Source organism: Lithobates pipiens, unplaced genomic scaffold (assembly GCF_037356315.1).
Source record: "Lithobates pipiens isolate NorthernLeopardFrog02 unplaced genomic scaffold, aLitPip1_a1.2 Scaffold_13, whole genome shotgun sequence".
In the NCBI taxonomy this organism is placed as follows: domain Eukaryota; kingdom Metazoa; phylum Chordata; class Amphibia; order Anura; family Ranidae; genus Lithobates; species Lithobates pipiens.
Genome location: NW_027507718.1, coordinates 229039758 through 229067424, shown reverse-complemented (window position 1 = coordinate 229067424; position 27667 = coordinate 229039758). Strand labels below are relative to the sequence as shown.

The 27667-nt window shown below is 43.5% G+C and overlaps 1 protein-coding gene across 2 annotated transcripts in view; it reads left to right on the top strand.

Moving 5' to 3' along the window:
• The window catches only part of MYO1F (myosin IF), a 271660-nt gene that overhangs the window by 219229 nt on the left and 24764 nt on the right, over window positions 1–27667 (top strand). For both annotated transcript variants that reach the window (XM_077476311.1, XM_077476310.1), the window contains exons 18-22: window positions 6242–6340; window positions 6424–6568; window positions 15881–15995; window positions 18024–18193; window positions 22021–22166. In XM_077476311.1, coding sequence (XP_077332437.1) covers window positions 6242–6340; window positions 6424–6568; window positions 15881–15995; window positions 18024–18193; window positions 22021–22166 — 675 coding nt within the window. The remainder of the gene's footprint in view (window positions 1–6241; window positions 6341–6423; window positions 6569–15880; window positions 15996–18023; window positions 18194–22020; window positions 22167–27667) is intronic.

Here is a 27667-nt window from a genome sequence, read left to right as displayed (position 1 = left end):
TGGTGCAACAGCATCTGGCTATTACGCATGGGGACTTTGCAGTATTCCAGCCGCAAATCCACATATAGGGAGGTAAAATCTGCTTGTGTAACGCTAGTAGGTCTGGAATATGCTCGGTTGCTTTGTTTATTATTTACCTATTTTAATTATTCCCTTTTTTTCTTTTTTTTTATGTTAGTAAGCTGTGGAGAGTTTATGTGTCATTGACCGTGTGACTTAGCCTCTGCAATCCCTGTCCTATTTTGCACTTAATGATACTTGTACCAAGTTATCTGTTATTGTTTCTGTGATACCTGTCTTTTCTTTTCATTCAATAAACATATATTAAACAAAAATGAAAGTTCCACCCATAGCTGCTGCGAGTCCCTACTCCTGCAACTTCCTGGTATATATTAAAAGTTAATTCCAGGAGGCTATGGAAGCAGGAGACCTAATTCTTGCCTTGGTTAACCACTTTCAGACCGGACCATTTTGCTGGTCAATGACCAGAGGTCTTTTTACAATTTGGCACTGCGCTGCTTTAACTGGTAATTGCGCGGTCATGCAATGTTGTACCCAAACAAAATTTGCGTCCTTTTTTTCCCACAAATAGAGCTTTCTTTTAAAGGTATTTGACTGACTCTGCGATTTTTATTTTTTGCGATATAAACGTAAAAAGACCGCAAATTTTGAAAAAAAATTATATTTTCTACTTTTTGTTATTAGAAAAATCCAATAAACTCAATTTTAGTCATACATTTAGGCCAAAATGTATTCAGCCACATGTCTTTGGTAAAAAAAAAGTCAATAACTGTATATTTATTGGTTTGCGCAAAAGTTGTCACATCTACAAACTAAGGTACGTTTTCTGGAATTTACGCAGCTTTTAGTTTATGACTGCCTATCTCATTTCTTGAGGTGCTAAAATGGCAGGGCAGTACAAAACCCCCCCAAATGACCCCATTTTGGAAAGTAGATACCCTAAGGAAATTGATAAGAGGCATGTTGAGCCCATTGAATATTTTATTTTTTTGCCTCAAGCGATTGAATAATGACAAAAAAAATTTATTTTTTTTTTTTTTACACAAAGTTGTCACTAAATGATATATTGCTCACACATGCCATGGTTATATGTGGAATTGTACCCCAAAATACATTCTGCTGCTTCTCCTGAGTACGGAGATACCACATGTGGTCGACTTTTTGGAAGCCTAGCCGCGTACGGGGCCCCGAAAGCCAAGCACCGCCTTCAGGATTTCTAAGGGCATACATTTGCAATTTCACTCCTCACTACCTATCACAGTTTTGATGGCCATAAAATGCCAAGATGGCACAAAACCCCCACAAATGACCCCATTTTAGAAAGTAGACACCCCAAGCTATTTGCTGAGAGGCATGTTGAGTCCATGGAATATTTTATATTTTGCCACAAGTTGCGGGAAAATTACAAACTTTTTTATTTATTTATTTTTTTCACAAAGTTGTCACTAAATGATATATTGCTCACGCATGCCATAGGCATATGTGAAATGACACCCCAAAATAAGTTCTGCTGCTTCTCCTGAGTACGGGGATACCACATATGTGGGACTTTTTGGGAGCCTAGCCGCCTACGGGGCCCCGAAAACCAAGCACCGCCTTCAGGCTTTCTAAGGGCGTAAATTTTTGACTTCACTCCTCACTACCTATTACAGTTTTGAAGGCCATAAAATGCCAAGATGGCACAAAACCCCCACAAATGACCCCATTTTAGAAAGTAGACACCCCAAGCTATTTGCTGAGAGGCATGTTGAGTCCATGGAATATTTTATATTTGGCACAAGTTGCGGGAAAATTACAAACTTTTATATATATTTTTTTTTTTCACAAAGTTGTCACTAAATGATATATTGCTCACACATGCCATGGTTATATGTGGAATTGTACCCCAAAATACATTCTGCTGCTTCTCCTGAGTACGGGGATACCACATGTGGTCGACTTTTTGGAAGCCTAGCCGCGTACGGGGCCCCGAAAGCCAAGCACCGCCTTCAGGATTTCTAAGGGCATACATTTGCAATTTCACTCCTCACTACCTATCACAGTTTTGAAGGCCATAAAATGCCAAGATGGCACAAAACCCCCACAAATGACCCCATTTTAGAAAGTAGACACCCCAAGCTATTTGCTGAGAGGCATGTTGAGTCCATGGAATATTTTATATTTTGCCACAAGTTGCGGGAAAATTACAAACTTTTTTATTTATTTATTTTTTTTCACAAAGTTGTCACTAAATGATATATTGCTCACGCATGCCATAGGCATATGTGAAATGACACCCCAAAATAAGTTCTGCTGCTTCTCCTGAGTACGGGGATACCACATATGTGGGACTTTTTGGGAGCCTAGCCGCCTACGGGGCCCCGAAAACCAAGCACCACCTTCAGGCTTTCTAAGGGCGTAAATTTTTGACTTCACTCCTCACTACCTATTACAGTTTTGAAGGCCATAAAATGCCAAGATGGCACAAAACCCCCACAAATGACCCCATTTTAGAAAGTAGACACCCCAAGCTATTTGCTGAGAGGCATGTTGAGTCCATGGAATATTTTATATTTGGCACAAGTTGCGGGAAAATTACAAACTTTTATATATTTTTTTTTTTTTCACAAAGTTGTCACTAAATGATATATTGCTCACACATGCTATGGGCATATGTGAAATGACACCCCAAAATAAGTTCTGCTGCTTCTCCTGAGTACGGGGATACCACATATGTGGGACTTTTTGGGAGCCTAGCCGCGTATGGGGCCCCGAAAACCAAGCACCACCTTCAGGCTTTCTAAGAGCGTAAATTTTTAACTTCACTCCTCACTACCTATTACAGTTTTGAAGGCCATAAAATGCCAAGATGGCACAAACCCCCCCCCCCCCCCAAATGACCCCATTTTGGAAAGTAGACACCCCTAAATTTAGGGGTACACTAGTGAGACTCACAGGTAAAAAAGCACCTAGGCTGTCAGCGACTGTATCAAAGCGCTACAAGAAAAACTGTTAGCGATTGCAGGGATCAGGCCTGACTCTGCAAACGCTGCAGTTATGTGTGTTGTGTTTTGTAAGTGACAGTGATCGATCGATACTGCACTTGGGTGGGCTGGTCTTGGCTTGGCGGAGGGGCTAAACACAGGTGCTAGCAGGTATCTGGGCTGATCCCGCTAACAATGCGTTTTGGGAAACCTAAACTGCTGGCGACGCTAATATAGATCTGATCAGATACTATATTACTAAGGGAGGTGTATGATTTGTGCGTGGGTGTTAGCGGTACTGGCACTAACCTGACGCTGCCTGGGGCGACGTAGACCTTATCTGACCCTCAAACTTATATCACCCGCCGGGTGATCAGGGGGTTAAACCTTTATTAGGTAATAAATGGCGGGTGCCCTGAAACTATAAAAAAATAACTAACCAACCAGCGTCACCTGTAACAGTTATATGGTGATCACTGGTGAAAGGGTTAACTAGGGGGCAATCAGGGGGCTTTATGCGGTAGTATATGGGGGTCCCTGGCGCTATAAAAAGCTGCGGCGAACCTAAATACCTACCTGCCTAACTAGCGTCACCTGTGACACTAATACAGCGATCAGAAAAACGATCGCTTATTAGGCTGGGTTCACACTGGAGCGATGCGGGAACGCCACGAATCCGCGGCGGGTTCCCGCATCGCATGCCTCCCGGCGGCAGTTCACACTGCCCTATGCGAACTGCTGGGAGTGTCAGTGAAATGTTAATGACACCCCCAGATCAGTTTGCATATCGCAGTGCGATCTGCAAACTCGGATCGCATGGTGTGAACACCCATGCGATCCGATTCTGCTGTGGACCAAAAAAAGGGTCCCGTGCGAGTTTGCGGCGGGTGCGACGCAAATTCAGCCATACTATCTGTATGGCTGAACTCGAATCGCACAGAGATCGGATGTGATTTGCACTGCAGTGAGGTGCGAATCACATCCGTTCTCATAAACCGCTGCAATGTGAACCCAGCCTTAGTGACACTGGCGACGGGGGGTGATCACGGGGTTAAACCTTTATTGGGGGGGTTAGGGGGGTACCTTAGAACTAAAGGGGGCTAACCCTAACTGCCCTAACAGTTATTACAGTCACAAATGACACCCGCCGGGTGATCAGGGGGTTAAACCTTTATTAGGTAATAAATGGCGGGTGCCCTGAAACTATAAAAAAATAACTAACCAACCAGCGTCACCTGTAACAGTTATATGGTGATCACTGGTGAAAGGATTAACTAGGGGGCAATCAGGGGGCTTTATGCGGTAGTATATGGGGGTCCCTGGCGCTATAAAAAGCTGCGGCGAACCTAAATACCAACCTGCCTAACTAGCGTCACCTGTGACGCTAATACAGCGATCAGAAAAATGATCGCTTATTAGGCTGGGTTCACACTGGAGCGATGCAGGAACGCCACAAATCCGCGGCGGGTTCTCGCATCGCATGCCTCCCGGCGGCAGTTCACACTGCCCTATGCGAACTGCTGGGAGTGTCAGTGAAATGTTAATGACACCCCCAGATCAGTTCGCATATCGCAGTGCGATCTGCAAACTCGGCTTGCATGGTGTGAACACCCATGCGATCCGATTCTGCTGCGGACCAAAAAAAGGGTCCCGTGCGAATTTGCGGCGGGTGCGACGCAAATTCAGCCATACTATCTGTATGGCTGAACTCGAATCGCACAGAGATCGGATGTGATTTGCACTGCAGTGCGGTGCGAATCACATCCGTTCTCATAAACCGCTGCAATGTGAACCCAGCCTTAGTGACACTGGCGACGGGGGGTGATCACGGGGTTAAACCTTTATTGGGGGGGTTAGGGGGTACCTTAGAACTAAAGGGGGCTAACCCTTACTGCCCTAACAGTTATTATAGTCACAAATGACACCAATGCAAAAAAAAAAAAATGCAATTGGTGTCACTGTGACTGGGGGGGGGGGCAGGGGTGATTGGGGGGGTGATCGGGGGGTGAAGGGGGGTGAGAGTGTGCCTGGCATGTTCTACTGTGTAGTGTCGTGTTGGTGCAACTCACCGATCCTCTCTCCTCGGTGCCGGAATGAAAAATACCGACACGGAGGAGAGATTACATCACTTCCTCTGCCTGTGTTTACATTACAGGAGAGGAAGTGATGTCACGCCTCACTTCCATTCGTCAGGAGCGATCGCGAGGGGGTGGCCATGAACGAATGGCCGCCCCCTCATCCTGGATCGCTCCTGAACGGATACCGACCGCCGCTGGCACCGGGGGGGGCCCGGTTGGGCCCCCCACCCGTGGGAAGGCAGGGACGTACAGGTACGCCCATATGCCTGCCCGTGCCATTCTGTCGACGTACATCGTCGTGCGGCGGTCGGCAAGTGGTTAAAATGTCAGTGAGGGTGACAAAATATGAATAAAAGAGGAGGGAGGGACCTTAAGTTAATCAGGAGAGTGAAGGTCTGCTTTAAAGCAGAACTGAAATTGTACTTTAATGTCTCTCCTGCAATAAAATTCCCCTACCTGGCTGCTTGCTGTCCTATTCAGTGCTGTAAACTGAGCTGCACATGCACGGCTCAGCTTATAGATGATGGCCTCAGGTTGGCCAACGAAGAGGCCCTAAGACTGCCACTCAGAAGAAGATGCCAGAGTTGGTGCAGAACTGTTGGACAGGTGAGATTTCAGCCTTTAGTCCTGCTTTAAGGTTTAAAAGTAATTCCCTGCACAGCAGCTCTTCTCAGGCATCTTCTATCCACAGCAATAGGATATATTTATAGTAAGATCAACTATACCATGATCCCAACTTACACTGCAAGGTGTCACAGAGAGAGGTTGCTGGGGAGAGGGGAGGAAGACATCTAAATTTTGCTGTGGGGCTCTATTAATTGTAGTTTTACAGTTAAGCTGTGGGGGTGGCCTAGAGATAACAGTAGCATACATTAAGCTGTGGTGGTAGACTAAAGACCCAAGTAGCATTGGTAGCATATAGATATCAGTAGCATGTATTAAACTGTGGTGGCCTGCAGTGGTTCTCCACCCTGTCCTCAAGTACCCCCAACAGGCCATGTTTGCAGGTTTTCCTTTATCTTGCACAGGGGCTTTAAATCAGAGTCAATGGCTTGGTATTTTGGACAACTGGCCTGTTGGGGGTACTTGAGGACAGGGTTGAGAACCACTGGCCTATATAAACCAGCAGCATAAATAAAGCTATAACAATTACCAATGTGAGTATTTTGTGTTTTTCAGAGTCAAACATCAGGTTGAATATCTAGGCCTAAAGGAGAACATTCGTGTCCGTCGTGCTGGCTTTGCTTATAGAAGGGTTTTCAATAAATTTCTTCAAAGGTACAGCATGCATTACCTCATTCACAGTTCATTGGTACAATGTGTAATATTTATAAATATTGATGATTATATGCTGTTACCAGATACGCCATCCTGACACAGGAAACATGGCCCAAATGGCGAGGGGATGAACGGCAAGGAGTGCAGCATCTCTTGAGGTCTGTAAATATGGATGCTGATCAGTACCAAATGGGAAGAACCAAGGTGTTTGTAAAGAATCCAGAATCGGTATGCCTTCTGAATGCCTGCCTCAGTATGAAATGTGTTTTTTGCAATTTATCTTAGAATAACAGATTTTTACAATAGTATACAATACTGATCATATAGTCAGATTTCACTGCTGTGTTTCAAAGTGCAACAGAAAATAGTTGTTGTCACCAACAGAAACCACCTTCACACGTACACCGGTAGACAAGGGGGGTATGTGGAAAAGGACCCACCTTGGTATAGCCCTTACTGGAAAATAGATCTATTTTGGTCTGTAAATGTTTGTAATTTGGAACAGCTACATTTTGTAAGTGTAGCTCCAGCCAAAAAATATATTTTTAAGCTTTTTGGATAACAAAGGGAAGGGTTATCACCACTGTAACATTTGTTTTGCTGTCTGTACCCCTGTTCAGAAGATTTCACCTCACTTTTTGTCCCAATGACAATTGGATTTTGAAAATTTGGGGTTTTTAGGGAAACAAGGATTGGTGATAAAACATCAGTGAAGACACCTTTTTCCCATATTAACTCTTAGCCCTTGTACACACGGTCGGACATTCTGACAACCAAATCCGTTGGATTTTGTTTGATGGATTTTGTCCGACGGATTTTGTCCAAAACTGTTGCATACACACGGTCAGACAAAGTTGTCGGAAAATCCGATTGTACATAACGTGATGACGTTATTTTGTTAGGACGGGACTACGTTCAGGCTAGTAGCCAATAGCTTTGGTCTAGGAATTTGATCCCAGCATGGGTGGCACTTTGTCCATCGGAGTAGGCTACACATGATCAGAGTTTGTCCGATCAAAGCATTTTGTCGGAAAATTTTACCGGCAAGTTGGAAAAGTTGGTCCGTCGGATATTCAGATGGAAACAGTCCGATGCAGACCACACACAGTCGGAATATCCGACAAAACGGTCCAATAGGAAACATTCCATCGGAATCTCCGACCGTGTGTACAAGGGCTTACAGGAGAGAATTTCCCTTCCTAGGGGTAGATTTCCTTTCACTTCCTGTTGTCTCCCTCCATTTGTAAGTAGGAGTCATTTGTAAGTTGGATGTTTGAAAGTAGGGGACCACCTGTATATACTATACGGCCTTCCCTATATACTCTGCAGAAATTTGGGCCTTAGGTATTGGTGGTACCAGAACACTGTAAGCCCTCAGAGTTACTCTTGGTGGGCGCTGGAACAGGCCCTCCTGTGAAATATTATATCAAGAATTGTAATTACATGCCCCTGTTGAATAGGGTCAGAAAAATTCGGCCTTTGGTGGTGGTGTGGTGGTTTTGTCACAACACTGTAAGCCCCCACAATTACTCTTGGTGGGCGCAGGAATGGGCCCTGCTGTGAAATATTAGATCAAAAATTGTAATTACATGTCCCTGTTAAACAGGGGCAGAAAAATTGGGTCTTGGGCAGTAGTGGTGGTGCCACAACACTGTAATCCCGCACAGATTCTGTTGTTGAGTACAGGAACGAGCCCTGCTGTGAAATATTAGATCAAAAGTTGTAATTACGTGCCCCTGTTTAACAGGGGCAGAAAAACTGGACCTTAGGCCCTGGTGCTGGTGCCCCAACACTGCAACCCCTCACAGATACTCTAGTTGAGCGCAGGAACATGCCCATCTACAAAATATTACAGCAAAAATTGTAATTACACTCACCTGTTAAACAGGGGCAGAAAATTTGGGCCTTAGGCGGCGGTGGTGGCGGTGGTGCCACAACACTGCATCCCCTCACAGATACTCTAATTGAGTGCAGGAACGAGCCCTGCTGCAAAATATTACAGCAAAAATTGTAATTACACGCCCCTGTTAAACAAGGGCAGAAAAATTGGGCCTGTAACCCACCTGTAATAATCACACAATAACAGATAGCCCATCTTTAAAGAGGAAGTAAACCCTGATGGGTTTACTTCCTCTTTTTTTCCCTGCAAAGGTAAAGCATAATGGACTACTATGCATCGCATAGTAGCTCATTATGTGTCACTTACCTGACACAGGAGCCAGCAAAGTCGCCGCTGATCCCTGTAGTCCGCCGCATCCATCTTGCTGGTGGCGTCTCGCAGCTCCGACCAATGACAGCGGCGAAGCCGCGATGACGTCACTCCCGCGCATGCGCACGGGAGTCGACAAATTAGGCAAATCCATTCTTGGATTTGCCACATTTAGTGCTCCTGCGCGCCGCTGTCTACGGCGCATGCGCCGTAGACAGCGGTGCCCATTTTCGGGCAAATATCTCCTAAACCATATAGGTTTAGGAGATATTGCTTGGACCTACAGGTAAGCCTTAATCTAGGCTTACCTGTAGGTCAAAGTGGTTTGAAGGGGTTTACTTCCTCTTTAAGTGACGAGTCGGCCTATCTCCCTAGTAGGAGAACTTAGCACATATAGAAAAAAGTCAGGACCAAGATACCCCCCGGATTGCCATCAAGGGGATGCAATCAGTTATTTAATTGTAAACTTTATTGATGAATGAAAAGTATATAAAAGATAAATCCCACTAGTGCAGCACAAAGGCCACCAAAGTGAGACACGTTCCTACACAGTATCAACTAACAATAATAAAAAACACACTATAAACCATAGAAAAAATAACGTTGCATGTTTTAAAACATGTTTTATGGTGCCACAACACTGCAACCCCTCACAGATACTCAGTTCAGTGGTCATCAACCCTGTCCTCAGGGCCCACTAACAGGCCAGGTTGTATGTATTACCTTGGGGAGATGTAGACTAGAATACTGCAATCACTGAGCAGCAAATTATATCACCTGTGATGTATTTCAGTTATCTTGCAAACCTAGCCTGTTAGTGGGCCCTGAGGACAGGGTTGATGACCACTGCTCTAGTTGAGTGCAGGAACGAGCCCTGCTGCAAAATATTACAGCAAAAATTGTAATTACACGCCCCTGTTAAACAGGGGCAGAAAATTGGGCTTTAGGCACTGGTGGTGGTGCCCAGAACCAAAAATTTTCTTAGAAGCTATCAACATGAACATTGAAGAAGAATAGGATAGTCACTCAGCATAACAGGATAGTCACTCAGCATCAGCATAGGCAGTCTTCAAGGGATCTCACATTCATAAAAAAAATAATCGGTTACATCAGCATCGAGTGCTTGGTAGCTGGTGATCCAAGACTGATTCATTTTTATGAAGGTGAGCCGATCAACCAATTCTGTGGACAGGCGCACGTTACAAACCTTTAGCAGCACAAGCCAGTAGCTCAATTGCATACTGTGCAAGCTCTGGCCAGTGATCCATCGTCAAGACCCAGTAACCCAGTGGATTTTCGGTTGCAAAGGTCTCCAAGTCTGATCTGCCCCCAAAGTATTCCAGCACCATGTAAATCAGACGCTGGCAATGGTTACTGGAACCGATCAGACCTTGGGGCTGCGGACTAAAAAAAATTCAGAAAATTCTGTGACTGATCAAAGCCTCAGCAACAAGTTGTCCAGGAGGACCAGGAAATTGTTACCTCCCAGTCTCTGTAAATGCATTGCACAAACCTTTCTGCAAGTCCTCCCGAAGATGTTTCATCCTCTGCTCCCTCTGCGAAGGCTGGATAAGTTCCGCAACCTTACCCTTGTAACGTGGATCAAGGAGGGTTGCCAGCCAGTACTGATTCCTTTCCTTGATACCACGAATCCGAGGATCCCTTTGCAGGCTTTGCAGGATCAGGGAGGCCATGCAGCGTAGGTTTGCTGAGTCATTCGATCCAGAGTCCTCCCAGCCACGTACAAGTCCATGGGTTTCTGGGGACTGAAAACAATCCCTTGAAGACTGCTGCTGATGCTAGGCTCCACCTTCATGCTGACACGATCCTCATCCTCCTCCTCTTCCTGTGTGATAGGCCGGCCTGCAAGGATACAGTCTGGATAAAGGGGGCCTTGGGAGGTAAGGAAGTCCTCCTCTTCCTCCCTCTGTTCTGCCTCAAGTGCCCTGTTCATTATTCCACGCAGTGTGTGCTCCAACAGGAAGACAAGAGGGACAGTATCACTGACGCATGCACTGTCACTGCTCACCATCCTCGTGGCCTCCTCAAATAGTAACAGGACAGGCATGCATCCTTGATCATTAGCCACTGGCATGGCGAAAAAAGTCATGCTCCCCTGACCCTGTCCTGGTGCCATACTCGCACAGGTACTCATTGATGGCCCACTACTGCATGTGCAGCCACTGCAGCATTGCCAACGTTGAGTTCCACCATGTGGGCATGTCACAGATGAGGCGGTTCTTGGGCAGAATGCATTTCTTTTGAAGGTCAGCCAGCTGAGCACTGGCATTATATGACCGGGGGCTTGGCGCCATTGTTGCAAACCACCATTCCTGGCTGAAGCTGGCATGGGGTCAACCACCTCTGAACCTGCCCCTGCAGAGCTGCCAGAATCTCTGCCCCAGTGTGGCTCCTGTCCCCTATGCAGACCAATTCAAGAACCGCATGGCATCTTTTTGCCTGAGTGCTTGTGTAGCCCCTAGAATGCCTACGGAGCACCGCTGGTTTCCGAGGACAAATCTGCATAGGAAGAGGCCATAGAGGAAGAAGAAGAGGAGGGGGTGGAGGAGAGAGGTGTGGCAGAATCACCACTACCAGCATTTTGGAGGTGTGGTGGCGGAACAAGCTCCAACATTACTGCACCCTGTCCTTCATCCTTCCCAGCTGCCAGCAGGGTTACCCAGTGTGTCGTGAAAGAAAGGTAACGTCCCTGTCCATGCCTGCTGGACCATGAGTCAGCGGTAATATGCACCTTACCGCTGACCGCCCTGTCCAACGAGGCCAAGACATTGCCTTCCACATGCCGGTAGAGAGCCTTCCGAGAAAAAAATGGTGTTTGGGAACCTGCCACTGAGGTACCGCACATTGCACAAATTCTCGAAAGGGGGCAGAGTCTACCAGCTTAGAAGGTAGCAGTTGGAGTGCTAGCAATTTAGCCAAACTAGCATTCAGCCGCTGAGCATGTGGATGGTTGGGACCGAATTTCTTTTGACAGTTTAACAACAGGGTAGGGAAATTTGCCTGCTACAATTGGATTTAGGTGTACCACTAGCAGATTGCCTGCAAGTGCTTAGGACACCTAATTCCACACCTTCATACCTCTCAGTGCAGGTCTCTGAGAGGACTGAAGGTATAGTGGGGTTAGAGATCCCAGCTGATGAGGAGCAAGGAAAGGCCCGCCTTGTTCTTTGGTGTGGGTCTTTTAAGTACTGTTGTCAATGGACTGCATGGGAGCTCAACATATGTCTGGTCAAGCATGTGGTGCCCAAGGGGCTGCTGTTTTGGCCATGCTTGATACTCTTCAGACATATGTTGCAAGCAGCAATGGTGTGATCTTCTGCACACATCTCAAAAAAGGCACACACCAAAGAACTTTTGAAAAAACGCAGTCAGCAGTGCCCTGCACATGCGGCGTGATACAGTCAGTTGGCTGTCCTTAAGCTGGCCCCTGAAGGGCATCCTGCCTTGTTGGAGATGTGCTTCCTTCTCCTCCTCCTTTTCTCTCTCTTCTATCAGCCACCCACATAGAGTCAGTAACCTCATCACCCCCTCCCTCCTCGCCACTGGAACAAACCTGACAGTAGACTGCAGCTGGGTGAACATGACTGCCAGTTTCTTGTCCTTCTTTGGCTCCCCTTCTCTCTGGGCTCACGTTACTGCCTTCATCCTCAACCTGGGTACCATCATCAGAACCTCCAAAACACTGCGCATCCTCCTGCAGCATGTACCCAACATTGTGGTTGAACAGTTCGGGGGACTCCTCAGGATATGATGGTGGGGCTAGGGAAGGAGTGACTGATGCCATTGAGCTGATAGAATAGGCTGCTTTGGCAGCTGCTTTGGCAGCCAAACTTCTCTTAGCCCCGGTGATAGAGGATGAAGAGGATGAGGACGGCTTTGTGATCCACTCTACCAACTCTTCTGCATGTTGTGGCCAGGGGGGACTGACAACTCATGGGGCCCCCGGGCAATAGGAAAATATGGGGCCCCCAGGCAATCAGAGATTATGGGGCCACACAGTCTACACAAACACACACACACAGTATACAATCACACAGTACACACAGACATGTTTTTATTGGCTGAGAAGGTACTGGAGAGGTGAGTCAGCTATAATCTCAGGATTTTTAGACCAAAATGATGTCAGTAAGGGACATTTCAGAGACAGATGTAAAAAAAACACAATTTTTTACATACTGTCCCTGGTTTTACTGAGGCTAGCAACCCTGATGGGGCCCCTTAGTGGCATGGGGCCCTCGGGCAGTGCCTGAGTGGCCCAATGGTCAGTCCGCCCCTGGTTGTGGCTGAAAGCGGCCAGCTGTCAAAAAAAAGGACAAGCGTGCTCCACGGCCAGCACTGTTGGCTGTAGACACAGAGCCTGCTTGTCCTCTTTATTGGCCTGTGAGCGTCTGCCTTTCCTTGGTGGCCTTCCAGACATGCTGTCAAATTGGATTAGCAAAACACCACCTGAAGTTTACTAGGAAAATTACGCCAGGAATGGCCTACAGTCAGGTATAGGCTTGGCTAGACTAGAATGCAGTGGATATATATGTAGGAGACTGTATATATATCTTTATGCACTGCAGATCACTGGGTATTGCAGGGTATCACCGAGTATGGCTGGGTATTGCAGGATATCACCGACTATGGCTGGGTATTGCAGGGTATCACCGAGTATTGCTGGGTATTTCAGAGTATGGTTGAGTATTGCAGGGTATCTCCGAGTATGGCTGGGTATCTCCGAGTATGGCTGGGTATTGCAGGGTATCTCCGAGTATGGATGGGTATGGCAATTTATGGCAGAGTATTGGCAGGGTATTGCAGAGTATTGGCTGGGTATTGCAGGCGATTGCAGAGTATTGCAGAGTATTGGCAGGGTATTGCAGAGTATTGGCAGGGTATTGCAGAGTATTGGCGGGTATTGCAGAGTATTGGTGGGCAGAGTATTGGTGGGTATTGCAGAGTATTGGCAGGTATTGCAGAGTATTGGCGGGTATTGCAGAGTATTGGCGGGTATTGCAGAGCATTGGCAGGGTATTGCAGGGTATTGGCGGGTATTGCAGAGTATTGGCAGGGTATTGCAGAGTATTAGCAGAGTATTGCAGAGTATTGCCGGGTATTGCAGAGTATTGGCAGGATATTGCAGAGTATTGGTGGGTATTGCAGAGTATTGGCAGGGTATTGCAGAGTATTGGCAGGGAATTGAGGGGTTAATTTTCAGTGAGCAGCACTGTGGGCACAGCAGATGCAGTCCACAGCGCTGCTGACACCGACCTCTTCCACCTCCGCTGTACCGATCGGTACAGAGGGGGGAGTGAAGAACCGGCGTCATGTTATGACGCCGGTTTGTTTACAAGTGATCACTCCTTCATTTGATGGAGTAATCACATGGTAAACGGCCGCGATGAGCCGTGATGCACCGCATCCGCAGGATGCTCTCGAGTGCGCGAGAGCGGAATTCTGGGAGGATGTCATATGGCGGCCTCTCAGAGTTAAGCAACCGCCCTGTAGCCGTCATTCGGCTATGGGCGGTTGTTAAGTGGTTAAAGTCAGACGAATGTCTGACTTCAAGTTACAGGGCAAAGTTGGATCCACAGTCGTATGACTGTCGTGACGTACCAGTGTGAACTTGACCTAAAACTTTTTATATAGTTTTGGATAGAGTAGGGAAGTGTTAAGCCCCCATCAGGTAATTTTGTTGCTGTCTTTGCACCACTTGATATATTTCCTTTCACTTCCTGTCCCAACGATACAGCAGAGAGATTAGAGAAATCTCCCAAAGAATTCTCTTCTAAAGTTGGGTATACAAGGACCAAAAATTGTCACGTTTAGCAGGAAGTGGCCAAATTTCACTCTATGCGTACCCCTGTCTGTTTAACAGAAGGTGGTTTAGTGGCATGCAGCCAATACCTATAGCTCTGATTTGTGTATTCTGAAAGGGGGGATCCGCCCCCTGTCAGAATACAATAGCGGAGTAGGGGAGATCCTTGCATCCACATCAGTTGTGTGGATGCAGGGATCGGTGAGTTTTTTTCATTCAACAAATTGGTTGAATTTAAAAAAACTCCCGACCTTTAGAAGTTGTCCTTGGCACAAATGTCCCTATCAGAAAATTTCCCCACACCTCTGAGGGCCAATTTGTCCTCACCTCTAAGAGGACAACTCTAAGGGCCCTTTCACACTGATCGTTTTTTCAGTTGAGAAAAAAGCAGAAGGAAAATGCATGAAAAATGTATCCCTTTAAATCCCATGGAACTCTTCACACTGGTCAGTTGCATTTCAGTTGCGTTTTTTACACTGTTCTATTGCAAAAATGTGGTAAAAACGCACAATCCTTTGCTTTTTTTAACTGAAAAACTGATCAGTGTTAAAGGACTCTAATGCCGCGTACACACGAGCGGACTGTATGGCGTACTTAGTCCGTCATACAATCCGACGGACAGTCCGTCATACTTTCGACTGAACGGACTTGACCACACACGGATACCCAAACAGTCCGTCGAAAGCTTGCGGGATGACGTGTACAGCACGTACGACGGGACTAGAAATAGGAAGTCCAATACACAGCAAAGCACCCTTCCGCCGTGTAAATCCTTTCTGGGCATGCGCCATTCTTAGTCCGTCGAACTAGCCTACTGACGAGCGGATTGTCCGCTGAAACCAAAGTACGACGGACAGAATTTAGAAAAATCCGAAATACTTAGTACGCCAGACTGCACGCTGAAAAAGTCCGCTGAAGCCCACACACGAGCGGACTGTCCGCTGAAATGTGTTTCGACGGACTAAGTACGCCATACAGTCCGCCCGTGTGTACGCGGCATAACATGCACCAAACACACCAAAAATGCAGCAATCAGGACTTTAAAGAAGCAACAGAAAGCAACTGACCAATGTGAAGAGTTTCTTAGGATTCAAAGGAATGCATTTTCATTTATTTTTCTTCCTCTTTTTTTTATTGAAAAACTGATTGGTGTGAAAGAGCTCTAAAATTTCAAATTTCCACTCACTTTCTTTCTCAGTGAAATTTTACAGTACAAACAGTAGAGTAAGAAATTCCCCAATCGGGACCAGGCAACAAATAGAAACTTGACAGCGGTCATGCACTGGTTTCCTGGCCCATGACAAAACTATATAATGTCTGAATCTGGGGGGGTGGATTCGGTAACTTTTACATGAATTTACCTAACTATTTAACTTAATTTATTAAGACTATAAAGTTATTGATTACTGAAATTTTGATGACAACTACATGGAAAAAGTACATTTAGCACAATAGCTAGGTATGGTCTATACTAGGAAATGGTATCTAATGACACGTACTATCTGTACAGCTCTTCTTACTGGAGGAAATGAGAGAGAGAAAATTTGATACCTTCGCCAGAACCATCCAAAAAGCTTGGAGACGATACATTGCTAAGAGAAAGTATGAGCAAATGAGAGAAGAAGGTAAAGAGAAATTATTTATCTGCAATAACATAATTAGCTATTTTGACTAAAAATCCAATGCAAGTCCTAACTTTCTGGAAGTCAATATTTGCATGGGACTAAACAGGACCCCCATGTGACAGTGCACAAATCTGATTTATTTGAGGTGGAGATTACTTTTTTTCATTAAAAGTGACTGTTCTTGAAAGCACAAATTCATGCATTTTTCATTTGCTGCATTTGGCTCGCAATAAAATCAACTGTGATTTTGTATTTTAACACTAATGCCAAGTCCTTCTAACTCCTAATACAATGATTATTGTAAGAAATATTTTTCTTTTATTTTCCTTAAGAAAATAAAAATTCTCTCCATGCAAAGAGTGAGAAAAGGTGACGTACAACGAGCCGAGAAAATTGAAGTTCAATAGCCAATGCGGCTCTTCTGCTTGATTCCGAGCATGCGTAGAACTTTGTGCGTCGGAATTGTGTACACACGATCGGAATTTCCGACAACAGATTTTGTTGTCAGAAAATTTGAGATCCAGATCTCAAATTTTGTTTGGGAAATTCTGATGGAAAATGTCCAATGGAGCCTACATACGGTCGGAATTTCCTACAAAAAGCTCCTATTGAACATTTTCCGTCGGAAAATCCAACTGTGTGTACGCTGTATTAGAATGTTTCCAAAATTTACTGAAGGCTTCTTATGGCAAAGTCCAAACAGTACATTTCGGTGCAAAATGAACAGGACCCTAACTGTCTGAACTAAACTGCCCAGGCATACATTGACAAAGGTGCTAGTCCATTATTTGCATCCTCCAAAGCTTGGTATTTTCTCTGATGTTCTGGTGATCCAAAGGACTACTGGGCACAGCAGCACCTTTTTAGTATTCCACGTCTGTTGCAGCCAGGAGTGAGAATAGGACTTTCGGAACCAGCCCTTCCGCCTCTTTTATCAAAGGGTGGGAAGGCAGGGCCCCAAAAGCCCAGGAAAGGAGCTCAGCACTGGTTAACCTCTTCTCCACCTGGCCAGGCTAACTCAATTTCTCTATCAAAACCCATGATTGTACAGCAAGTGTAGCTGTACAGCCTGTCATATATTGTAAACCACTGTACAAACCGTTGGTGCTACATAAATCTATGATATTATTAATAATAACATAACAACTCAACATGTTGTATATTTATTTTTACTATTATATAAATGATTGTACATATAAGTATAAAGTGCGTTAAGTATATTAAAAACAATTCTGGGTCCTTCCTTCATGTATATACACATACTGTATATAGATGTTCAACAGTACATAGTACTAACATCTGCAAGTCCCTGCAGACCTCATAATGCAAAAAGGCACTTATTCAGCATATAATAAAGTTAAAATATCAACACAAATCTTTGGATAAATATGGCAAATAAGCTCTATCTGCAAGCTCTCGAAATCTGTGCAATAAAAGTATGGTATTTGGTCATTACCACAATGCTGTTCAACAGAGTCAATCCATAATAAGAGAAGAGGGTGCACCATATATATATATATATATATATATATATATATATATATATATATATATATATATATATATATATATATTGAAATCTTTAATAATAATTCAGCAAACCAACTGAATTATCTGAAAAAGCCAACAGATCTTTAAGCTGAAATGCACTTATAATTCTATACAGCTAATCTTTTAGCTGGTTACTTACGTGTCAAAACATTTACATAACAGTAAAAAATGTGATATACAACATGGTGAGTTGTATATTACTTTGATGGGTGCCTATTTTTTTTAGCAGATAAGTCACTCATAGGAGATTCAATTAAACAATATTTTGTTCTTTTAAATTGTAATTTACAGGATCCTGCCGTGATCTCTGTTTTGCTTATGAAAAGGTTTATCCCAAGAAAACAACTGTTCTGTCTAGTCTAAATTATAAACAGGATCAACTTCATTACATATAGTTGAGCAGAAGATCCTATGTCTTTTTCATAACAAAATAAAATATATATTTTTACATTTTTAAATCTTGTTTTGACCTTCAAGCCTCCAACATTTTGTATGGCTTCAAAGAGCGCCGCAGAAATAGCATCAATCGCAATTTTGTGGGAGACTACTTGGGTATGGAGGATAAGCCAGAGCTTCGCCAGTTTATGGGCAAGCGAGAAAGAATAGATTTTGCGGACTCCGTCAACAAATATGACCGACGGTTTAAGGTGAGAAAATAAGTATTGGCAAGTTAATAATTCAAGGACCACAGAGTTCATTTGTACATTTACCTCTATTGTATCCAGTACAAAACATTGCATACCATAGCCTTGCGTAAGGTTCACTTTAAAGTGGAGTGCCACTTGGTTTTGTGTTTATTAAAAGTCAGCAGCTACAAAAAGTGTAGCTGCTGACTTTTAATAACACAAACTCACCTGTCTTACGTTCCAGCGATCGATACAGCCATCCGAGCCCTCGGTTCTCTCCGGGGCTGGCATCACAAGTGTGGGCCCCCGGCTGTGACAGCTGGCGGCTTCACAGCCAGGTGCACACTGCACATGTGCGAGTCATGCTGCGCCTTCTCAATTGCCGGGCAATCTTCTGGGACCTGTGTCCCAGAAGAATGCAGGGAGGAAGTGGGAGAGGAGAACTTCCACTCAAGTCACCTAGGTGACACAAATGGAAGTGGGAGCTGGGTATCTTTCAAAACTCGATTCCTGCTCCCCCCCCCTCCTTAAAATGCCAAATGCGATGATCAGGGGGTTAGAAGTCCTTAAAGCGGAAGTTCCACTTTTGGGTGGAACTCCACTTTAAACTTCTCTGAAACCCAATTTTTTTATCCAGAAAAGTAAAAGATAGTTACCAAACATCCACACACTAGCTAGACACATTTATAAATAAATATAATATACATTTTTTTGGAGTCTAAAACCTCAGATTTTCTGCTGATTTTTTCCTTCAGATTTACCAAAACCATATAATAGGAGGTCAAACGGTAGGAGTTTCAATGTGTATGCAATCAGGCAGGCCATTGCACTACATGGTTTTTGTAAATCTGAAGACAAAAATCAGCAGAAAACCTGATAGTGGGTATGGGGCTTAAGTTAGAAACCCACCTCTAGCTTGGGACACCCAATAGTCAACATGAACCATCACACATGTTTCATATATCTGTCATATTATCAGTTAAAAAATGTACATATCACTGATGGCTTGAGAGTACTTGGTACAACAGCTGGTACTTTACAAAACAGGGGGGTTGATTTACTAAAGGCAAATAGACTGTGCATTTTGCAAGGGCAGTTGCACTTATTTTCCCCAGAGCAAAAATACTGTTTTTTTTTTTACATTTCCCTTGCACCTGATTGCGTATTCTTTACAAAGTAAAGCTTCATCGCATTCACTAAGCTCTGGGAAAAATTTGTGACACTACACTTGTAAAGTGCACAAACTATTTGCCATCAGTAAATCAATCCCTATGTTTTTTATATGTCTTTTCTACAGGGCTGCCATATAACATAGTGGTCTTGAGTTAATATTATTTATAATGGCGTTGAAGGTGTCAGTAATTTTAACATTGAAAAACCTCCAACAATACTTTACTGAGAGCAGTGGGCAATAACTGTGATACTGTGTACTGATACTGTATACAATAGTCATTTTACCAATGGTCATTGGACTATAACAATGTCCAAAGAACGTATTCAACTATGGAGTGCTGCCATTGCTAGGTTCTTCTTGGTTTACTGGATCTGGACTCAGTATTTACTGAGTCACTCACCTGAGATAAGCAAGCGTTATCAAAGCTCCTGATATACAAATTTGTGTTGGGCCATTGATTCAAAGTATTTAAATATATGAATCATCTGCATGACAGTCAGGACTTACAAATGTAGAGGTAAGCATTATAAGCCCTCATATCCCTCATAGTACAAGTTTTCTTTTATTCCCCAAAAACGTGTCATTCAGCATCAGCAGCTGTCTTTCCCACTAAATGTATTATTTATTTGCTGATACTCTTGGCTCTTAGATAATGTAGGCTAATACAAATAGTATCCAATAGCAGCCTCACCCTTGACCTTATGCAGTATAGTGGAGGTAGTTAAACACAAAATCATTTAAACTATATCTACTCTTAATTTTTTTTTTTTCCACCTCCTCCTACCTATCCTGCCTTACCTGTAAAAGAAAAGATCTGTATGATTACATATTTTTAATGTGTTCCGGTCCGTGAGCTTTGGCTCCCCTGTTTTAGTGAGCAGCTGCTGCAGGGGACAGCTGACAATGCCTCCCCCTCCTGTTCTGTAGATACAACAGAATGTGGAATCCATGTCCCTCTTGGAATATTTGCCCTCTATTCTTTTTTTGGATACAACTCAAAATTTGGGATTTTTATCACTAATTATATCACAAATATCATCTTTATTTTATTTATTTATTTATTTATTTTTTGACAAAATACAACAACAGTTTGATAACCAATTTTAATATTATATATAATTTTTCTAATTTTACTAACAGTCAATAAGACCCATGTTTAGACCTTACACTTGGTAGGGTAAAGGATCAAGTCCTGGGAGACCCTATAGTCAAAACCCACTGGGTCACCATCTGCAAAAACATGACTATAAGCTCCTCACCACTAACTAGATATCCTACCAACATATGCCTATAGCAATAAAATATACTTCTATAGTCCATTTAGTAAAGAATCTAACCTTGACCCTAACCATAACTACCGTTAATTTATATCAATGATAGTACTGTAGTTATAACATTTATTCAGAATAACATTTTTCGCACCATAAGACGCACCTGACCATAAGACGCACCTAGGTTTTAGAGGAGGAAGACAAGAAAAAAAATTCTGAACCAATTGGTGTCCTAAAATATTTATTATTATTATGCTACTACTATAGGTAGATGGTGGAGACACAGTAATACCACCCCCTATCAAATCAGCTCAGCTACACTATACCTGGGTGGTGGTGGTGGGCACAGCAACCTCCCCCCTTCCCAGATAAGCTCAGGGTGACAGGGCAGACACAAATACCCCTTCAGCCTATTCTATCACAACAGCTCAGGGGACTGGGCAATGGATACCATGCCAGCCCACACCTCCCACCCCTTTATCACCAGCTCACCTCAGGCAGTGGAGAACACTGCTGCCATTACATTCCACAACCCCCTCTGTCTGGCTTGCTTGCTGGCTGGCTGGCTGGATGGCTCACTCACTCACTGGCTGGCTAGCTGGATGGCTCTCAGCCTCAAATATACCCAGGCAGCAGCTAGGAAGGAGGACTGGGGACATAGTTTCCAGCAGCAGCTGCCGGTGGAAGGAGCAGGAAGAAGGACTGGACCAAACCACGGTGGAAAAAAAAAACAGCCAGGGCTTTTGCCGCCACGGGATGGTGTCACATCTGGCAGGTGTCAACTGACCTGGGTGAGGAGCGCACCACCATCTCAATGCAGACCGTCTCTCCCCGCTCCTACTTGGTATGCCCCTGAGAGGTTCCGCCTCACATCCTGTCCTCACTCCTCCACAGAGAAGCCGAACGGCGATATTCTGATGTGGTGTGATGTGGCGGCGGCGATGGGGGGGCAGAGCCTGATCAATATTCACTCCATAAGACGCAGGGACATTTTCCCCTATTTTTTTGGGGGGGGAAGTGCGTCTTATGGTGTGAAAAATACGGTAATCATGTGTTAAGGTGTACCAGAACAAATATAGAAAGTGAATCTATCCAGCGGGGACACTAACAAAAATAAAACCTGAGAGAGGTTCATACCGTTCCTCACTTATCCAAAATGGCAAAAAAAATGACACCCACATTATGACAACATAGGACACCTACAAGTTCATGCACTGCATCATCTTTATAATACATGATAATCTACTGGCCCATTCAGGGACCTGCTGTATAAAAAGGAAGGGAAAATAAGAATCCAAATGACCCCTCTTATGACTCTGCTGCTCAATTATCTTTTTTTCCAGAAAGATCTCAACTGAGTAAGACAAGACTTGTAACTTGTAACTTTTGTTTTCTTCTATCAGTCTATAAAGAGAGATGTTATCCTCACTCCAAAATATCTTTACTTGATTGGACGTGAAAAGGTCAAAAAGGGACCGGAGAAGGGACAGATCAAAGAAGTTTTGAAGAAAAAACTTGAAATACAATCTGTTAAATGCATTTCTCTAAGGTAAACTTATATACATTTTCATTATATGCATGTAGCTTAATATAACAATTTTCAACAATTTATCTAAATTTCAAATCCCTTCTGTAGCTCATACTAATTAAAGGAATTTCTAAAGCAAAATTACAGCATATGTGAAGGCAAAAATAAACAAAAATATATCTAGTACACCTCTAGAATAAATGTACATTTCCCTATGTAATGTACCAAAAAAAATTTAAAAAATCCCTTGCTGTGCCAGGAATATAGCGTGCTCTCACCTTACTCTTTTGACATGACAACACAGTGTATTTTTCACTCTGAATTCCTAAGCATGTGTTGTCAGCCCCACCTACTTAATTACTGATGCATTAGAAAGAACACCCTTCATCTCCCCTCCCCCTAATCTACATAACCCTTCCTCCTCCCCATAACCATTCACAAGATTTCAAGCAAAATTTACAATTATTTTTTGTACTTATTGAACAAATATAACAAAAGGCTTTCACCAAAAGGGAGCAAATAAGAGACATTCATTGTTAAGGCTACACACACTCAGTGTAAACAAAATACTGCTATCCAAAGTAAGACATTTTTAGTCACTACTCATAATAAAGCTCTATTTGTGGGAAATAAAGGACATCAATTTTTTTTGGGCACAGTGTCGCATGACCGCACAATTGTCAGTTAAAGCGATGCAGTGCCGTATCGCAAAAAATGGCCTGGTCAAGAAGTGGGTAAAACTTTCCAGGGCTGAAGTGGTTAAGGGCAGGTTTGCCTAGAAGAAAGACAGATTCTCCTTAAAGGCACAGGGATACATTGAATGCCAGCAAGAGCACAGTGGCAGCTGAGGGCACCCAGTGTGTCCCCACATCAAATCCAACCAACAACCTATACAGAAAGATGGCAGACACCCAAATTTATACTTAGCCTTTGCAGTAAGTTGCACATGGAAGGGTGACGCACAACTCAAACCAACATAAATTTTCCAACAAACTTACCAGCTAGACTAAAAAAAAAAAAATTGACCATGTCCAACAATTCAAGGTAAAAACAGATATTTTAGTTGCACGCATTTGTAAATATCTGTATTTATTGGCGTATAACATGCACTTTATCCTAAATATCGGGTGCAAATAGTGTATGTGTTATACGCCGATACTGCAATTTGGGCTGCCTATGAGGGAACGGGAAAGGGGGTGGAACGAGGGCGGTCAGATTACATACCGCAAGAATCTCCTGTTTACTCAGCGGCCTCTGTAATAGGAAGTCCCGTCTCCTGGGCCGGCATTGTACCACTGTTCTGTCTATCACAGAAGCTGGTCCAGGAGGCAGGACTTTGTATTAAAGAGGTCGCCGAATAAACAGGAGATTCTCGCTGTATGTAATCTGATGGCGCTCAACCCGCTCCCTCCCTGTCCCCTCCGAGGCAGCAGTAATCTCAAGTGAGGCTGTAGATGGGCACTGATTAGGCTGCATTCATAGCAATGGTGAGGCTGCATATGGGCATTGATCAGGCTGCAGATGGCCATTGATCAAGCTGCATTGATGGGCAATTGTGAGGCTGTAGATGGGCATTGATCAAGCTGCATTGGTGGGCAATTGTGAGGCTGCAGATTCACATTGATCAAGCTGCATTGATGGGCAATTGTGAGGCTGTAGATGGGCATTGATCAAGCTGCATTGGTGGGCAATTGTGAGGCTGCAGATTGGCATTGATCAAGCTGCATTGATGGGCAATTGTGAGGCTGCAGATGGGCAATGGTGAGGCTGCATGGATGGGCACTGACCCTTATTTCCCTTTAAAGTTCTTTAAACTCTATAAAATTTGCGTTTTTTTCCTAAAACTTCCCTCCTAAAATAAAGGTGCATGTTTTACGCCTGTGCGTGTTATAAGCCGCAATGCCCATGTCAGGGCTCTTCTGTATACTGCAGGCCTAAATCTATATTTTTGAGGGTCTCCAAATTGGAGCATATATATATATATAAAATAAGTACAAGTATATGAATCTTCCTTCTACATGGTACTTAAAACAATAGGAACTTCACATTCTCTGCTCAAGTAATTGGCTCACTGCTTTGCCCTGATGTTTACACAAAACCTCAGGTACAATTTCAGGCTTCTTCAGCAATGTCTTTATAGGGAATGTATAGATTAGTGATCCCAAACTATAAATTACTATTGCCGTTTTTGCGTTTAATTAATTACTCATTTAACAAACCTTTTTTAGCGTTCTCTTCCACATTTTAGTAATGTTTAAAATAGTACATTGTAGATTAACCATTAGAGGGAGCTCTGTACTTTACACATTCAGCCTCCCTGTTTTACTGTTGAGAAAAGACATCCGTAACAAAGGGATTGTAGTTTTTTTAAATTAGCTGTGCAAAAAAGCTTTCATTACTATAATTACTAAGTAAACAAGTGGTTTTGTGTTTTTTTTTAACCATTAACGTCCATTTTGTTTTTTTTGCATCAAGCAGATCAGTTATACTGTAAGTATAGCTAAAAAAACTAATTAAAAGCGTATGCATTGCTTTTATGTGAACCTATGCTCAAAACAGTAGTAAACTCTAGGTATTTTTTTTTTCTATTTATTTAAATGAAGTCCTGCAGATCAATGCCATAATGAATGTGTTAGTATGCAACGCATACAGACAAACAGAGCCCTCCAGTGCTGCTCTTTCACCACTTTCTGTGCATCCATCTTTGCCTAGTTTTCCATCCAGGTTCATTCTCTCTGGTCATTTGGGAAAAATAAAGAAGATTCAGCACCAGAGATATTAATGGAAATGTTTGAGGGATTGAAAAAGAATACTGCCACAAGATTGCCAGTGATCCATGTAATAATAGGAAAAGAAGAAAAAGAAGCACAAATCTAAAATCCCACAATCTATCACTAATACACCCGCTGCTCCACCCAAACGCTAATTAGACATATGTAGTCTAAGACGTATGAGTCCAACTCATACGTCTATTTCCCAGAGACAATCTCTGGATATGATGCTGAGCACATGTACTCAACTTCTTTGGTCGACCATGGCGAGGCCTGTTCTGAGTGGAACCTGACTTGCCCACTGTGCTGAAGCTCAGTTTCAGGGTCTTGGCAATGTTCCTATAGCCTAGGCCATCTTTATGTAGAGCAACAATTTTTTTTTTCAAATCCTCAGAGAGTTCTTTAACATGAGATGCCACATTGAACTTCCAGTGACCAGTCTGACAGAGTGAGAGCGATAACACCAAATTTAACACACCTGCTCTCCATTCACACCTGAGACTTTGTAACACTAACGAATCACATGACACCAGGAAGGGAAAATGGCTAATAGGGCCATTTCACTTAGGAGTGTACTCACTTTTGTTGCCAGCGGTTTAGACATTAATGGCTGTGTATTGAGTTATATTGAGGGGACAGCACATTTACACTTTTATAAAAGCTGTACACTCACTACTTCACATTGTAACAAAGTGTAATTTCTTCAGTGTTGTCACATGAAAAGATATAATAAAATATTTATATAAATGTGAGAGGTGTACTCACTTTTGTGAGATACTGTAGTTTCAGTGAAACAATATATGCTGAAAAAGTGCTAAGTGCAAAAAGTTAATGCTAAGTGATCAAAGAAATACATGTATAATCCAAATATTAAAAGAAAAAATGTCCATTCGAAAAAGCTCAATTTAAATTTTTTTTTTTAAAAGTCCAAAAACCGTGATTAAAGATGAATATTATATCCACCTGAAATAGCACCCATTGTGCTCCATCACTCGTTTGCTCCAAAATCATTCACCAGAAACACGGGCTGGTCAAATTATAAACCAGCAGAAGCGCTGTTTTGAAAGATCCAACTAATAAGACTCTCTGCTGCTGCTCCTGACTCGTCTCTCGAATGTGACATAATCATGCATGGGGATTGTTTGAGGAAGAGGAAGGAAAATCTCCATAGCATGTTTAAAATTGCTGATTCATTAAAAACATTTAAGAACACTCACATTACAAGTGTCATCCTGACACTAGGAAACAAGTGCTTCATGGCATTGTGTGCTAATTGCCACTATCTGTAATGTTCAAGCCGTGAGTGCAATCCAGGAAAGTGTTGTGATCTCAGCGGCCTAGCCCCGCTCACTAGTTTTGTCATTTGATGCTCTGTGAGGATGGACATCTAAATGGTGCAAGTTTAGGAGATATTCATTATATCTACTGGTAAGACATAATATAAGCTGTAGGTAGGTACAAGTTGTAAATGACATTACTACTACTTTAACAGAAGATTTAAGCAATTTTTATTGTCTTGCTTGGATACCTAATTATAAAGTGAAAGGACTAAAATCCTTTTCCTTACTAGGGGAATGATGACCTAGGCTCCACCCAGTGTTGTTTTTCATTTTTGGAGCTGTCTGTAGCAGGATCAGGAGCACAGGAACTGATTGTTTAAGCTCTGTGATGCTGGAGCTCAGCTGTCAAGGACATTCAGTGGTTCCAGCTTCAACACTGGAACCTACATGAGCCATTAACTCCTGATGTCCTTTTAAAGTAGCACTGGGACTTACGGCAGTGGGATGGGCCTTCAAGATACTTGACCAAAATTCTGCAGATCATATTATATGTGCAAGTTGTGTTTCTGCTTTGTAGTGTACCACAGGGATTTGATGCTAATTTCAGTGCAAATATTTAGGGAGAATTTTATGTAGCTCTACCCCCGTAGGGGGCACATGAAGGCACATGAATTTCTCAATCACTCCTGAGACAAGAAGCAGTCCTTGCAGCTTTGTTTTTTTTTTTTATTTAGTGGGATTAAACTTGGCTGGGGTAAGGGTTCTTATGCGATGCCCACTTGATCAGCAACAAACTCTTCAGGGACACAACCTATATACATCAGGTATATACACACTTTCCTCTTCTACCTCCAGCACAGACTTGCCTGTTGAACTACGACTCTCAGGACCAGCTAGCACTGAGTGTTTAAACCAACACACACTCAGTTAGATCTTTGTTAATAACCTTTACAGGCAGGAACTGTGGGCCCCTTTTGGTGTAGCAAAAAGAGAGGTCTTTGGTGCTAGCTGTCCTATCTGTTGCTACTGCTCCCAGTACCACCTCTTCAGGCACTGCCAGCCTGCCTGGCTGCAGCTGCCCCTTTCACTAGCCCTCCTGGTTACTCCTCCACAGTCCTCCCAGACTGACTCTGCATCCATCCCAGACTGCTTGCACCCAGTCCCTTCAGACATGCCTCTCGATCCTCTGACTGCAACACTCATCAGCCCTCTTGGTTGTCTTTCTCCCTGGAAACATGCCCAGCAGTGTTCTCCTGTTGTCCCTTCCTTGCTCCCATGCCTCCTGGTCAGGTCCCTTCCGCACCTGAGACCAGCCTGAGTTAAACCCCCCCCCCCCCCCCAGACTGGGGAGCTACTCTCGCAGGCCCTTGACAGCCTAAGATTCCATCTCTATTTTCCACCTGAATTCCACACACTCCCCCAGCTGGGCTGACCTGGAGTATTTGAGGGGGCCTGCCCCTTGCCATCCTGT